Raw genomic sequence first — 17,400 nt, forward strand, 5'->3', positions numbered from 1 at the left:
TCAGACAATGGTCGCTGACTGCGCATCAAGGAATCTTAATTGCTCACTCAGGCAGTTTGCTTATAAGTTAGCATTATCATTCCCAAAGACCATTTTGTCTTTCAAAGGGATGGAATACAGTGGGCTACAGAAAAATATATACATTTAGCTCTCTGTGTTCTGGGTCTTTGCGATTAAATGGAGTCCCTTGAGGAGGCTGTGTGGTCCAGTGGTTAAAGAAAAGGGCTTGTAACCAGGAGGTCCCCGGTTCAAAGCCCACCTCAGGCACTGACTCATTGTGTGACCCTGAGCAAGTCACTTAACCTCCTTGTGCTCCGTCTTTTGGGGTGAGACGTAGTTGTAAGTGACAACGCAGCTGATGCATAGTTCACACATCCTAGTCTCTGTAAGTCGCCTTGGATAAAGGTGTCTGCTAAATAAACAAATAATAATAAGGAAAACATGTAAATAATGAATTATCTATATATAAAATATCATCCAAAAACACTGTAGGTTCCTACCGTATACAGTAGATCAGTAAATGCATATTACTGTGTAATAATATACTCTGACCAATACATTACTCGGTTAATACTACATACAGACGTGCTCAAATTTGTTGGTACCCTTACAGCTCATTGAAATAATGCTTCATTCCTCCTGAAAAGTGATGAAATTAAAAGCTATTTTATCATGTATACTTGCATGCCTTTGGTATATCATAGAATAAAGCAAAGAAGCTGTGAAAAGAGATGAATTATTGCTTATTCTACAAAGATATTCTAAAATGGCCTGGACACATTTGTTGGTACCCCTTAGAAAAGATAATAAATAATTGGATTATAGTAATATTTCAAACTAATTAGTTTCTTTAATTAGTATCACACATGTCTCCAATCCTGTAATCAGTCATTCAGCCTATTTAAATGGAGAAAAGTAGTCACTGTGCTGTTTGGTATCATTGTGTGCACCACACTGAACATGGACCAGAGAAAGCAAAGGAGAGAGTTGTCTGAGGAGATCAGAAAGAAAATAATAGACAAGCATGGTAAAGGTAAAGGCTACAAGACCATCTCCAAGCAGCTTGATGTTCCTGTGACAACAGTTGCAAATATTATTAAGAAGTTTAAGGTCCATGGAACTGTAGCCAAACTCCCTGGACGCGGCCGCAAGAGGAAAATCGACCCCAGACTGAACAGAAGGATAGTGTGAATGGTAGAAAAAGAACCAAGGATAACTGCCAAAGAGATACAAGCTGAACTCCAAGGTGAAGGTACGTCAGTTTCTGATTGCACCATCCGTCGCTTTTTGAGCGAAAGTGGGCTCCATGGAAGAAGACCCAGGAGGACTCCACTTTTGACAGAAAAACATAAAAAAGCCAGACTGGAATTTGCTAAAATGCATATTGACAAGCCACAATCCTTCAGGGAGAATGTCCTTTGGACAGATGAGTCAAAACTGGAGCTTTTTGGCAAGTCACATCAGCTCTATGTTCACAGACGAAAAAATGAAGCTTTCAAAGAAAAGAACACCATACCTACAGTGAAACATGGAGGAGGCTCGGTTATGTTTTGGGGCTGCTTTGCTGCGCCTGGCACAGGGTGCCTTGAATCTGTGCAGGGCACAATGAAATCTCAAGACTATCAAGGCATTCTGGAGTGAAACGTACTGCCCAGTGTCAGAAAGCTCTGTCTCACTTGCAGGTCATGGGTCCTCCAACAGGATAATGACCCAAAACACACAGCTAAAAGCACCCAAGAATGGATAAGAACAAAACATTGGACTATTCTGAAGTGGCCTTCTATGAGTCCTGATCCGAATCCTATCGAACATCTATGGAAAGAGCTGAAACTTGCAGTCTGGAGAAGGCACCCATCAAACCTGAGACAGCTGGAGCAGTTTGCTCAGGAAGAGTGGGCCAAACTACCTGTTAACAGGTGCAGCTGTCTCATTGAGAGCTGCAGAAAACGTTTGATTGCAGTGATTGCCTCTAAAGGTTGTGCAACAGAATATTAGGTTAGGGGTCCCATCATTTTTGTCCATGCCATTTTCATTTGTTTTCTTATTTACAATATTATGTTGAATAAAAAATCAAAAGCAAAGTCTGATTTCTATTAAATATGGAATAAACAATGGTGGATGCCAATTACTTTTGTCAGTTTCAAGTTATTTCAGAGAAAATTGTGCATTCTTTGTTTTTTGTGGAGGGGTACCAACAAATTTGAGCACGTCTGTATCTGATGATGTGACACTTTACATATATCAGCTTCTTTGAATATATTGCCATAAAGTGGAAGCATAGTTTCAGACCTCCAATGCATCGCAGGATGCTGGTCTTCAGATGCAGTCACAGGCACACAGCTGTATTTCTTTGTCAATAGAAGTAAAGGTGGTTCTACCTGTATACCTTGACCCTGAAACAAAGCAGCAGAGTTATGTGTGAAATGGGTCAGTCCTTCTCTTTTTTTCTGCGTGTGCAAGAGCAATGCACTAACAAGGTGTTGGAGAGTGCAGAAACTGGGGAGTAAATCAAAGCTCGCAAGAGGGATGTTTTTCTGGTGGCCCCACAAACAGCCCTCACAGTATCAATGCCACTGTATTCCTTTTAGTCCACATTGTGTATGCTCTATGCTGGTTACTTCAAAATTTGATCTGTCAGGTTTAAATCCGGACACTTTTAGCAGTTGACTGATTTGTACTCTGAATTACAGCACATAAAGCTGCAAAGGCTGAAAAAAAGCTGCTCTCTCTAAATTACAATGCCTTGTTTTTTTGTTCAGGCACAGTCTACCCCCACCCCCCTTCCCTGATGCCTGTGTAAACAGGGGACCCCAGTTATAAATCATATCAGGAGTAGGTTTGGAGAGGCAGGGTTACTCTTACATCTCACAGCACAAGCAGAGCCATTCCATTCCACTGGGAATCCAGAAGATGTAATGGCAGTCACATGAAGTTTCGACCACCAGGCCAGAAATTCTTGTCATGCTTCTGCAAATGCAAGCTAATGACTGAATAAAGATTTTGTGTCACTAAACAGATTATCCGTTAAGCGGGGCAAACCAAAAGGCCTAATCTCATTACTCACGATAGCATCGCAAAGTGTTCTCTTAACACTTTGCTGCACCAGATCCAGAACCATGGATGTTTTGTATAATGTCATATTGCTTTTCATACATACATAGATGCTGCCCTAATCAAATTATCTTCAAAGTCAATGCAGTGTCATTACATTGGCAACGGTAGCACAAGGGTGGTTACACTGACAAGCAATTGATTAAGTGACGAGTGGTAACAATTTCATATTGGCATACCCAGCGCTCCACATAAGTTGTGTACTGGGTGTTTTAGGCATTGAAAAAAAGTGTGGTTGAAACTCACTTGCAATACATGTTTGTGACTGGTGAATAAGCGACGGGATTCTTCAGTGCCGTCTTAGTCCCCCTTAACCTAACCTACCTACTGTCAACTGAATTTCTGGAAGGTAAATCTATATAATAAATACAATATTCTGTGTTTGGAGAGAGTCAGGTGCTTCATATTGCTATAGCAAAGCGTCCAATAAGGAATACAATATTAACGTTTCTTTATTTGCATTAGTGTAATATCTGTACAGTTTAAAAAAAATTCAAAATATATAGTATGTGCATGCAGGCCTGTTGTTAACTACATTCCATCAGCAGCACTGAAAAACAAAAGTACAATACAGTTTCTGTTTCTGTGTTTATTTGCTTCACAGACATATTGTTTGTAGTCAATAAAGCAAATAAGAGTAATTGTTGTTTTTGTTTTTATCATAAGACCAATTTTTGTACAGTAGTTCAAATTAACATTACAGTTAAAATGTAAGGCTGTAGTTAACGCATACCCCATAAGTTAGCATTAAAGTATACAGTATTTATTGAAAGTACCCATGACTTTAAGGTAATGTTATATTATACTCACCTAAAATACAGTTTACTTGCATAGTGTCTAAATTGCAGAGCACATTAATCAGTGAACCAAACCCTTATCTGATGCGCTGGGTATGCCAGTGTAATGAGCTGTGTGCTCCCTAATCTGAAGCACTGAATTGGTTTTGCCATTGCTGTATCAGCTGTGGTCTGCTACATGGTTTTGATGGGGCTTTCTTAGGGTTATACACTGGTATTATCGTGGACCCTAATGGTATTTTTGTAAACATTGTTATTTAAAGCTGAATTTGACTGCAGTGAAAATGAATAGTGGACAACATGGCTGTGCTTGTCTTTTCTTAACAAGCAAGAAAACACACAACGTAATTATTGTTATAAAGGCAAGCAAATCTTTTTTGGCACAGTGTAACTGTTGTGTTACTATGTGTTGATTCACCCAGTCCTGGGGGTGGATCACATTAGCATATTTCAGCTTATTAAATTAAATGAGACACTGCACATTTCCCACATCTTCATAATGCTTTCCTGTGCTTCTCTATTCTCTATACACACTTTATCATTCTTTGGTTACTCTTTTACCACACTTGCATCAAGCTTTCACAATGCATTACCACTTATAAAATACTTGAACCTTACTTGCCTTTTGAATTCTTTATCGATCTATTAATTTGACTTTGTTTTCAAATATTGCATGGTTGTGATAATAGTACATCTTTTATGCACACATTTAGTTTGGTTTAAACCATTTATATCAGCTTCATACACTACCTTCCAACAACTGTTGGATCAGATGAAGAAATGCAAAACAGGGACATTTGTTTCTCATTTTACCCAGTGAAACATTCGTCTTGGTACTCTGCTTTGTTGAACACACCATTTGGTGTACCAGGACACTTGTGGGACTGATTGCCCGTTCAAATCTTTTGTATATATTTGAATAGGAGACGTTTTTTTGAATAGGAGATGATTATCTTTTCAGGGATAACAAGATATTTGGTGAGGATGAGGTTTCAGTGGGATAAAATGCCCCTTTTAATTAACTGCTTTTAATTAACCAGACCCACTACTGCAGCAAAGTACTCAGACCCCTTGTTTACTAAATATCATCCCTGACTAGATAACCATCCCCTCTTCAAAAAGATGAATAGGATTTCAATATGCAAGATGTCCAACAAGTGCAGTGTCTCCCCAAATGCCGTCCATATGCTACCAATGCACAATGACTGCATGGGATATCTGTTCATCATTTTACCCACCGAAATGAGTTTCTGCAATGTTCTGCAAACCACCAAGACTGGAACAACATTCAGTGTTAAATTATTTTGGGGTTGTATTTCTATAGTAGAATGGCTGGCTTGTTAAAACCATATGTTTATGGATACCAAGATATTTGGAGGACAAGGTCTGCTTTGGGGTAAAACAATTAACAAATGTCCCACCCCAAGAAGCACAAGAAGGGTTCCCTATTTTCAGTAATGAATGGTGTGATTTAGATAGCCATTCACATTTTAAATGTTACTACAAGTATGGCAAAACTTTTGTACCACCTAGTATTTTAGGATTGAAAAAAAAACTATATAAACATAATTTAGATATTTTATGTAACATCCATGCAATCAAGTCTACCGGAAGCCATAATAGTAGTAAAGTATTTCATGGTAGATTTCAAAATGTCACATTTTTCAATTTTTGTCAGTACATGGAAAACTACAAAGTGGTATGTAATTAAATATGTTAACGTAACATTATTCAGCAGGTTTCATTCAACTTTATGAAGCAAAATTGGTTAATTCTATAGGCTTATGCAAAACTTTTGGCCGTAGCTGTATATACTATAAGAAAAGCACAGCAAGGTGTAGTAGGTCATAGTAAAAGGATGAAAAGCATAGAGAAGCACAGAGTATAGACACAAGTGGCTGGTTCTGTTCTAATGCCCTTACAGTTAGGACACACAGTTAGGACAGGCAAATCATAACTGCAGTACCCATTTCTGTATAAAAAATATATTTTTACAGCTTTTTTCATCTTTTTTCAACTTCATCTTTGTAACAGATTCTTTCCTGAAAGCCTCTTGACACCAGCACATTATTTATTTAACTAAGTGCCCAAAGAAAGCCAACAGCGTATTTAATTGTAGACACGGTGCCAGGACGTTGACAATGCAGCTATTAATGCAGAACAGAACTACAAGACTAATTCTCTTAACCTTCGCTGCTGCTATTGCATGGCTCAGGTCAGCGGCCACATCCGTTCAAACATCTAATACTCTATCAACAAATTAACTACATTTAAAAAAAAAAAAAAAAAAACTAAAAGAACCTCCACAAAACAGCCTGCAAATGCTGCATGCGGTCAGCACATCTAGGTTTTCTCTTTTTTTTTTCTTTTTCATACTACAGGCTGCCCAGGCTTTGTAAACGCTGTTTCTGGCGTTCCTCGTCCCTTGGACCGCTGCCAAGCCTGTGGGCTGCATTCCGGGGTTTCACTTCCCAGCTTCTATGGGACTGGGCCCAAAAAAAAATAAACGTGGGCCTCGCAGCCGGCTTGGAAATTTGCCTGTTGCTGTATCTTGTTAGGATCTTTAGCACTGACCACATGAAAAATGTGCTCTTTTGGCATCCGCACACAACTGAGGCTGCACCCAGATCCAAAGTCCCCTCAACGATGCTGTCTCACCCCTGACAAGTATCTGTCCCACAGGGGAACGCTGCAGTGCTCACTCAGTACATGTGCCATGAGATAAGAATGTGTTGAATGTTAAGATCCACTTGAGTGGATCACAACACCCCCCCCCCCCCCCCCCCCCTTCCCTATCGCAAAGTCAATGACAGAGTTTAAACACAATGTATCCCTTATCACAAATTTCCAAGAGCCACAGTTAGAGAATGAAACAAATTCCTGGTATTGTTACCACAAACTGGAACTTTATATAGACCAAGTGATGTTATGGGTTCCACACTATGCTGTGCAATATAAAGGGGCAGCACTGTAAACAATTCAAAAAGTTTTTCAACTTTGAAATATGACCAGGACTTTCAGACAATAAAGTCTAGTACACCCACATGACAATACACTACAGAGGAGACTAAGACTCCTTCACACTACGGTGCCAGCCCAGGGCCGTCTCAGGGTGCGCTGCATACATTTGCATTTGTGGTTTAAGGCGCCTTTGCACGTGACTGAAAAGCAGGCCTAAAATGTTCTCAAGAACACTGAGGTATTTAGAACGCAGGAAACAGCGAATTGCTAGTGTTCACAGGTAGAAATATTTAATTTCGTAATGGATACTTCACTCAGATTGCAAATGACCAACAGGTTGTACATACAATGACTGACATTCACAAGACAAGCTCACAACTGGCCACCTAATACTACTGCTCCCTCTAAGGAAAGACACAGCATTAAATAATAATTTATTAATTATTCAATAAACCTGGAATAATTTTAAATAAAAATAAACTCTATTATTTAACATTCATTCCATTTACAATAAACATTCAGATATTTTACATTACATCTTTGAACAGCTATGGATACTGACTGAAGTAGACTGAAGCCTCATTCAACACTGAACTTGAATACTGGAAGCAGTTTTATTAGACAGGTATTGCTTGTTTTTTGCCCCTCCCCAAATGTAACACAGAAAATCTGCGTTCTTCCGTGACATCATAGAAAAAGATTCCTGTGATCCCTGCTACTGAGCTACGTAATCAAACTGGTAATGTCATAATAAAGGCAGTCCTAAGCCTGCTTTGCGTTCATATATATGTAAAGGCCAGCCCTAGTCCCAGATTGCAGGCCCTGGTCTACATCAAAACTGTGGCCTAAATCTAGGCTGGCCCTGGGTTGCCTTAAAAGTGTGAATGGGGTCTAAGGCCCTGTCCACACTATGCCATTAAACCGTATTAGTTGCCTTTAAACTGGTTTAAAAGTGCTAAATACAGTTAGCGCCCACACTACGCAGCGTACTCGAGAACCGGACTCGAGACCGCCTCAGCTGGTAGTCTCGAGTCCAGTCCTAAATTAGATCGCATCAGGTAGTGCGTTTTTTGTCAGAAGTGTGGCCGCTGTAATACCGAACTACATTTTTTGTGTGTCCTCCAATATCAAATAATGGTTTCTGATATGTTTTGGCGTGTGGACATTACAAATACAGTACTCAGAACAGACGCCTGAAGGAATTGAGAATGACTATCGACACTGTACCATTTTTAGGCTTATGTTGTAACGTGGTGGATCGTGGAGTGATAAAATTCATATTTCTGGCATGTTGACGGAGCCTATGCAAAGCTTGCCTATGGTGAGGCCGTTGCTGCCTTCTCCATCGCTGATACCTTGTGTTTTTCAGAAACAAACCCATAATGTTCATGGGATCCATATTTGCAAGGTTGTAAACAGACAGTGCATGGTGGGATACTATCATATTAAGTCCCACAGTCCCTAGGAACTTAGTGTTTGTATGCATTAATAGTGTTTAATGCGTTTGTACATATTAAGCCTGACTAAGGATGAAACATTCCTTTAGTGTAGACGCTTTGAGCTGGATTAATTAAAACGTTTTTGAGTATGGTTATGTAGTGTGGACAGGGACAATGATATAAGTATGCACTATACACAAAAGTCTTTTATTCAGATATTTTAACTCCACTATAGCCTCCCAGGCTAAGTGAATTGACCCACGTCCTTGCATGGATGGTCTGGTTGATTTGTCTGCAACATTCCAAATTAAAACAAGGGTTGGTTGGATTGGCTGAAATACTTACTGGGAGTGGTTTGGGCTTGAAACAGTTGCCATGTGTTTCTCCCATTAACAATAGTTGGATGGTGAGGATTTAACAGATATACATACTGTAGCTCATCTCTCAACTTGAACAAAGCAACAAACCCTAATGCAATACAACACATTATTTTATAAAAAAAACAGTTGTGTGCTATCAAATTCAATAAGTACTGTGAACTTGAAATAAAATGTATAACAAATGCTGAATCTTGTTTTCTTTAAACTGTATCTGGCAAGAGAGTAGCCAGCTGCAGCCAGTGGTGTTACTCAATAAGCTTTTATGAGCATGATATTCACACCATAATTGACCAAGGATGAGCTAATGATCTCTTTGTACTATTACCTTCAAACAGATTCAGATAGGGATGCATGAAGAATGAAGAACTCCTACATTCTCTCTGCGCAGCCTGCTTTGGTGTGGTTGGTTTTGTGGCACAGGCCTGATCTAACTCTCTATGAGGACCAGTGTACTGATCTCAATGAGCAATGTTTGATCTCTGGACCTGAGCACAGAGTTCAGTCCAGCAGTTTGAAAGAGTTGATTCAAGGCATTTGTCTGGACCCCACAAACCGAATGACAACATTTTTTTTTCATTGACTGATTCATCATGTGCAGCGCACAACCTGGTTTTGGATGTTGTCAGTGTGTATACTGTTTCATAATGAACGAAACAGGCAAAGTATTTCTCCAAAACCCACCTTCTATTCTATTAATAGATCTATGAGTGTAATCATTTGCGCACATTGGTGTGATGTGCCATGTTAGGCAAACAGCCTTCCTGTTCATAAGATGACTAAACATGAGTCTGTTTTCACTGTTTTATCAATGCTTTCACATTTAAGGGCTTAAAATTAATCTATTAGTCGTTTGTTATTAGTTTTGTACCATCAGTTCTATTTTATCTTAACAAAAAAAAATACAAGTGATCAATCAGGCACATTGGTTTGTAAGAACTTTTTTTTTTTATCATTATTTTCTTTTTATTAAAAGATTAGTAACAGCAGTCACAAACATCATTTTAGCCAACCATGACAGCAAACCATTACAGTACACAGTCTAATCACTGGTTCCCTGCCAGTATACTGTGTCGTAAAATAGATAACATGGAAATAGAGGCCTTTACAAATGATAACACAAAACTTTTATTAAGTTATTAAACTGTAGGCTGCTAAAAGGGCAAATAAAACGTTGCAAATAAGCAATCACGTCACTGTTACTTAGTTCATATTTGTGATATCCGCAGGAGCTTCTGCCAAGGAAGTTTTACAATAAACTAACTTATTCAACTGTAATGTATTTGCTTAAGATTGTAAGTCGCCCTGGATAAGGGCGTTTGCTAAGAAAGAAATAATAATAATTGACCTGTATTGGTTCAAAGAATTCAGATTTTGCACTTTTCATCAGTACATACAAGAGCACTGGGTGTGGGGAATTAACTTCCCTTTTTACCCCACTTCTAACTATATTTACCTTGCATACTATCTTGATTATAGATTACCTCTTTGGGAATTATCAAATGCTTTTAATGAACAAGCCATCAAACGCAGTGCTGGTACCCAATTATGATCCATTTACTACCACCTATTTCCACTACAGTATATACTATATATATATTTTTTTATCTTTTAAGTGGTTTTAATAAGGTGGTTCAATAAATGACCCTGGGGAAATGATCAAAATATAACATAATTAAATATTAGCAAACATTAATATTTTTTTATGCAGTATTTCTAAAATATTCTACTAAAACTTCCTAATAACTACAGTATTCATTGTCTGCTTTTCAAATGTGGCGTTTCTTTAGTGTGAAAAACAGTCCTACAACTGTGGCATCACACAGTCACAGCAGGGCTGTCATTAAGGGGACCTGTTGCCGTAGAAACCAAATCCTATGGACTCATTAATTCAGCCTAGCTCTTTTGTTTTCACCCTTTTACAGTTTACATGGAGAAAGTTGCTACTGAGAAACTAATACTCGTGTTTTACCATGATTAGCTCTAATTAAAGCATTGAAGAACACCCGGTGACTTTTATAACTGCTGTTGTTTCCTGTGTAATATGTACTATGTACTATGAATATACGATTCTTTCTTTTTTATATTGGCAACTCATTGGATATTTTTGTTAAGTTATCTATTGACTAGGGGGGTTGCCCCTGGTGTAATTTAATTCCACTCCAGCTGTCGGGAAAAATCTCCAGTTTCACATTTATCTTAGTTTGAAAGTGGGACTTGCACTGAGGGCTTCAGTTCTAATGTCCAATCACCAGTATTTCAGATATGATACAGGAATGCATCCAACTGTACATAATAAGGCTGTCATTCTTACAAGTTTTTTTGATGACATATATTTAAAAAAAACTGAGATGAAATTACAGCCTTTTAATGTACAGTCAGTCGGGTACATGTTAATTTAATGTAAATGACTTGATGAATTTCTGTCGTTTCTCTCCTAAGTTAATTTCATTGTTGCAACATTTTCTTGGACTTTGAATACATTTTTTCTTCCTCTTCCTATACAAAAAAAAATGAAATAAGGACATGATTTTGATCTGTTGATTTGCACAGCTGGTGGTTAAGACATCTGTGTTTATTACCTACAGGTGCCTTGTGCAGGGTTATTATCTTACAGGGGTCATGCCACAATGGTAAACGAAAACTTCCGTAGCTTATACAGAGTACAGCACAAAATGCACACCCTATTGAAAATGCAGCTGCCAACATCACTAACAACACTAGATGCCTACAGCCTAAACAAATCCATAGTACAGCCGAGCAGACAACAAGCTTCAAAATGACACTGTGTTTTACACATAGAATACATGTAAGGGTGGTGTACAATACAAGCTGGTGTGGCACCACCGGAGGGCAGAGTGGCTGCCCATGAGCGGGATTTCTTCTGGTGGTTCTCTTCTCAAGTGGTGCATGCCTGCCAGCATGTATTCAGCAACTACCTATTGCAGATATGGTAAAACCTACCATCTGAATTAATATTGTGATGTCATGAGATGACACCCCTTATTGTATAAGGGGTGTCATCTCGTGCAGTTTTGGGTGAGAGGAAAGATTTTGTACCTGCATCTTCCTATTAACTTCACTATTTTTTAAAATCTTGATGTTCTTGACACTAGATGCACGGGATTTATGAAAACATATCTAGATGTACTAGATGTAAAGGATGCCATCTGTATGCAGGATAAAAGGTATTGAAATTTTGGCCAATACTTCACTGTGATTGGTTAATTTCTGATATGTGATTTATAATATGAATTTTCAGATGGTTGTATAAACTGATATCAGTGCATATGGAAATCCACTTTTCCTCAACCCAGTTCTGCTTTTTATAACTCGTTTGTTGAAATGCGTTACCAAAATGATCAGGAGCCAACACTTTAAACAATGAGGTTCCTGCTGAATCTTCTCTGCACTAAACAGATATACTGCTGGGAGCTACTCAGTGAGAAATAGCTCTCAACTGTGTTGGTTTGTAATTGATTACCAGTACCTGCTATACGGGCATCTGTGGAGGGAAAACGGTTGACCGTAACCAGTTGTGAGGCGATTAAGCACTGGATTGTTTCACTAGTGCAGTTACGTATAAAAGCAATTCTAAAAGCAGGTAGTTATAAAACCAGGACTAGGTGCCAGACTAGTGGATTTCACCACCACTGATTAAACCATTTTATTTAGCCCTTTCATTCCCAGTTGATGATAAAGCTGCAATGACAATGATCTGAAAGTGGTTGTTACGTTTCGCCAAAAGAACAGAAATTCATTGATTTGTTTGTTTGCTTAACTGAACCCCATAAAATATGTGACTGATGGTATTTAGTAGGTAGTATTGCAATGTGTTTAATTGCGTATTTTAAAATATATATATATATATATATATATATATATATATATATATATATATATATATATATATATATTATTCACCAGAAAAATCGCACAAAGATGAGAGTCTTGGATTTATTTAATATTAATAGCCAATTTCCCACCAAAGGCTTGTGCAGGTCAAATATATTACATAGGCAAGCTCTGCATTTCCAGGTCTTTATTTCACCACGTCCGTAATTATTGAATTGAACCAATTAAACCATGACCAGGTTTAATTGCCTGCAGTGGAAGAGCATTCCAAGACCAGAGTCACGGACTTGCTACCTACACTCCCTTATAATAGCACAAACAACTTTCTTTAAACACTAATACATAAAGCAACTGTGAGGACAAGTCTTTTATTTTGACAAGCCTTTGTTGCCTAGGGTTTATTTTAAATGGGACTGGACAAACCTACCCTGTGGAAATGTACAATATAGTTTCCTGCTGGAAATATTACACAGATATTTTACATGTTATTGTAAGTATATGACAGTAAATCCTGTTTGCATGTAAACATTAAAGATATTGTAATATCTGACATACAAATTTAGAATGTAGGAATGCTGTTATGTTATACTGAAAATCTGTCAAAGCTGTTACGGTATGTTAAGTTGCCAACAGTATTTATGGAATTTCCAACAAAGAGAAGAACAGTGGCCATAGGACCGTTAAATTTCAGTTAATTTAAAGTGGGCAGTCCTTCTCCCCCACACACTGTTTAAACAGAATACAGTTGCCAAGTAGTGAGCGAAACTGCACTAACCGAAACCGCAATGTTCCCAAAGGAGGCACTCCATTGAAAACGGCGCTTTGAAGACAAACCACCTGTTGCACGAGCGCGCTGTTTGCTCCCGTTTACTTTAGACTAAAATACTGTAGAACGAGCTTCAAAATCAACCCTGTGAGCAAACGGAATAAATAAAAACGTGTATTTGTATCTTTTATCGTAACTTAACTCTATTTCAAAGTTGGTGCTGTTGGTTTTAGCACAGACACTCGAGCGCTTATCCCATATTATCTGTAGTGGAGATTACTGAAGTGTGATACCCAAAATTTAAAGCGGAGATGAAACCCTGATAAGCTACTCCAATCCTTGTATGAAGCAGTGCACACTCAAACAGCAGAGTGTGCCTGCACTTCAATGAAAGGTAGAGAATGCACATGCTTATCCATACTGGCACTTTACAAACACTTTTACCTTGGAGATGATTAATGGTTCCCCGTGTTCAACGCCACCTTTCAAGGTGAATCCCCAAGGCGCTCCTCCTTGTAGAAATGCCTCCACATAGACGAATGCCCCTTTCTGTGTCTGGGAGCTTGAGCTGCACAAACTATTTTCCATCCTTTTTACTGGTCGTATTTGTATTCTGGCAAAACGATGCAAAGTTAAAGAAAAACTATACTGTCAAAAGGTGTAACTTTTCCAACGAAAGCTTCATGACAGATTTTACAAATCAGGGTCAAATCCATTATTATCAAGCGTAGACAGGACATTCCGTGATTGTGTTATAAAACACTTCCATGTGTTCTTCGTTGTAAAAAAATAAAATAAAAAAAGAGAAAATCACCATCTCCAAGATCTATGTCAAACTAACCTACTAGTTTACCTTAATATTTTTCCACATGATTTTTCAATTGTTTTCTATAGTAGGAGTAAAAGCAGACGCAGTCCACAAACAAGTGATGCTAAAAACAAACCGGGGGAAAAAAAATATTTTCAAGCAGATTTGCAAACCAATGACTATAATCCGGTGGAAGGCTTCATTTTTGATTGATTATCAGTCTTTTCTCCTCTTCCGAGTGCAATTTAACATTACAATAGCCCTTTTTCTTCAGTCCGTTGCATTGAAAGGGCAGCTCAGCGCTCTCCTCGCTGGCTGGTTTGCATCAGGATTTGTTTTCTACTGGTACTGTCAAGAAAGTTTTAGAAGGCTGTCCCCATGCACACCTCGACTTTCTCTTCTTCTGATCAAGTTTCTACTGCAGAACTGCTGGAGTATTATTATTAAACAATTCTATACTATCTCAGTGTCATTCTTTTCTGAAAACTGCGACCTCTTTTTACAGTTCTATTGATGCACGCGCCGGTCCCACTGCTGTTGAAATGCAGCGCTCTGCCTCCCCCTCTCTGCTGTTCACTGTTAGAAGACTACAATAAGGGAATTCTCTTAGGAGGACGCATGCATGACATAAAGGCTCCGCTCCATTTTAGCTTTTCTTTCTTTTTTTTAACGCTGTATCGTCAAGTGATTTTTTTTTTCCCTGACAAACAAATTGGTGGGCCGACTTCGTGCTGTCCATGAAGAAAGATTTCACTAAGGTTCCTGGCGGGTCTTGTACATATTCACTGTAAAAACAACAGTTTGGTTCTGTATTGGCACCGTTCAATAAAGATATGTATGGTGTAATGAGTTTTGCACTGGTACATAAAACAAAATATACCTCAGCTGAACCCAGTTACCTTTATCCTACTTGTACTTCTTTCTTAAATAATGAGAATTATTGGTAAAACAAATAATGACATGTAACTTGATACTTAATAACAGGGTAACCGCATACCCAGTAATTTAGAAACTAAGGAGAAGGTTAAGAGGTTAATGATATGGTTGCCTAACTGACCCCCAGAAAAAAAATCTTCATGTACAGACGTTTTTCTTTCACAAAACATAAATGGTTTCCTTCATACTTTTACTGATTCACTTCCATTGATTCACAAAACATGACCTGCCTCATTTACACATAAAAATACATTTCTTTTTTTATTCCTTCTTGAAATTGTGCACAATTGTTTTCACTGATTTTGTTCAAATGTGAAACCTGGCTTTCAAGGGAGTTGCAGATTATACTTTGTTTTCAAAATGGTAATGCTGCAGAGAATGTTGCCAAGCCATGTATCACATTGCATGATAATACTGAAATAAAATGTAGCTGCATACCAGCGATCTATCCATTAAAGCCTGTGGTTTGTAAAAGACACATGGAGGCCAGATTTATAATAGGAGTATGCTTATTTTAACAGTATAAAACTAGCAAGAAACTACTAAGAAGAATTCAGTGGGCGGGAGCCAGGGCTGCGAGAGGAAGGAAGTGTTTTTGCAACTTAGATTTGAAGGCTCGGCCTCTAGACAAGAGAGAGAGAAAAGGACGGGCCGGACTCCAATCGAGAGAGCCTTCCCGATGGAGTCGAGGCTAGCCCTAACGACTTTTTGGCGAGTCGTTATAGGCGTTGCCTCGTGTTACCGACCGGGTTTGACCATCAGAGGACGGAACGGCTCATACAAAGCCTTGAGATAAGGAAGAAAAGAGAATCTGAAAGAACACAAATAATTGTTAGTTATGGGACTCAAGCACTAATAGTACGAGGGTCACCTCCCAGGAGGGTAAAGAAGGAAGTAAGACAGAGCCTTCTTTCTTGAGGCAAGATATAGCACATGAGCTGTGAAAGAATAGTGTGGCTGGTGGTCCCCTCTGACCACACGAAGAACCTGCACAGTTACTGGAACTCCAGGCCGGGGAAGTGAGACTCACTATCCCCCCAGAGGGGACCAAGACAGAGGCATGCAGCATATGAAAAAGTGAGGAGGAGGAGGAGGAGGAAGAGGGAAAAAGCAACACGCAAGAGAAAGAGCTGAGCTGTGACTGGGTTTAAATAGGGAGTCAATGATGATAGACAGGTGAAATTAGTCAATGATGATAGGCAGGTGAAATTAAGAAGGGGCAAAGCCCTGTTCACACCCTCTGAATTCCACTAAAGTTAACATGAATGTTTTCTTCTCAGAAAATGTACCTGTGCCTTTACACTTGTTTCAAAACAAATCCCCTTGAGCCAGATTTATTAAAGCTGAAATATAATTGGTGCCGTTTATTGTGAAAGAACAATACAATAGCACCATATTCATGTTGTATAACCAGTAACAAACAACTTAGCTTACAAGTTGTGCATTATTGTTTATGTAGGTTTAATTGTAAAGAAAAAATGCAGTTGCAAAGGCAAAGTAAAAAAAAAAAAAATGAAGGGATGAAGATCTAGAGAACTTACTGGATTTTCATCCTTTCATGACATCATATACTCAATACATGCAGTGGGAACTACATTTACAACAAATTAAAACTTACAATACTTGTAGTTGTCTGCCTCAGATCACTATCATGATAGAATCTGATAAAATATATAAATAGCTATATATATATATATATATATATATATATATATATATATATATATATATATACACACACACACACACACACACACACACACAGAGTAAACCTCTAATCGGTTATAACACGGTAGGGTGGTGGCTCCCATTTCCCCCATAATGACATTACAGTAGCCCTTTTATACTCGTTATACGGCGGAACACAAATAGCACGGTCTTGTAACTATGGCTCCCCAGTCCCTCGCGTTATAAAGGATGAGCACTGTGTGTGTGTGTGTGTGTGTGTGTCATATATATATAAATTATTATTTATTTCTTAGCAGACGCCCTTATCCAGGGCGACTTACAATCGTAAGCAAATACATTTCAAGTGTTACAATACAAGTAATACAATAAGAGCAAGAAATACAATAACTTTTGTTCAAGCAAAGTACAAGTGTGACAAACCACAATTCAATAATACAGCAGATAATAGTGATAGTTACATCAGGATATGATTAAATAGTGATAGTTACATCAGGATGTGATTAAATACAAAGTACTACAGGTTAAACACTTGGCAGATTACAGTATTCTGAAGTACAGGATTAAATGCAGTAAAATAGGGGGCAGATAAGAGCAAAATAAAGCACATTTACATGAAGGGTGATAGTGTCCCAGGATACAAACAGAGGAGTTCTACAGGTGC

At 38.4% G+C, this 17,400-nt stretch overlaps 1 protein-coding gene across 2 annotated transcripts in view; it reads right to left on the reverse strand.

Moving 5' to 3' along the window:
• The window catches only part of LOC117409300 (protein Shroom3), a 124,786-nt gene extending 110,129 nt beyond the window's left edge, over positions 1-14,657 (reverse strand). For both annotated transcript variants that reach the window (XM_058990860.1, XM_058990853.1), the window contains exon 1: positions 13,751-14,657. In XM_058990860.1, the coding sequence (XP_058846843.1) occupies positions 13,751-13,894 (144 nt within the window). In that variant the 5' untranslated portion in view covers positions 13,895-14,657. The remainder of the gene's footprint in view (positions 1-13,750) is intronic.
• Between the last annotated feature and the right edge of the window lie 2,743 nt (positions 14,658-17,400).

This window comes from Acipenser ruthenus, chromosome 2 (assembly GCF_902713425.1).
Source record: "Acipenser ruthenus chromosome 2, fAciRut3.2 maternal haplotype, whole genome shotgun sequence".
Lineage (NCBI taxonomy): Eukaryota > Metazoa > Chordata > Actinopteri > Acipenseriformes > Acipenseridae > Acipenser > Acipenser ruthenus.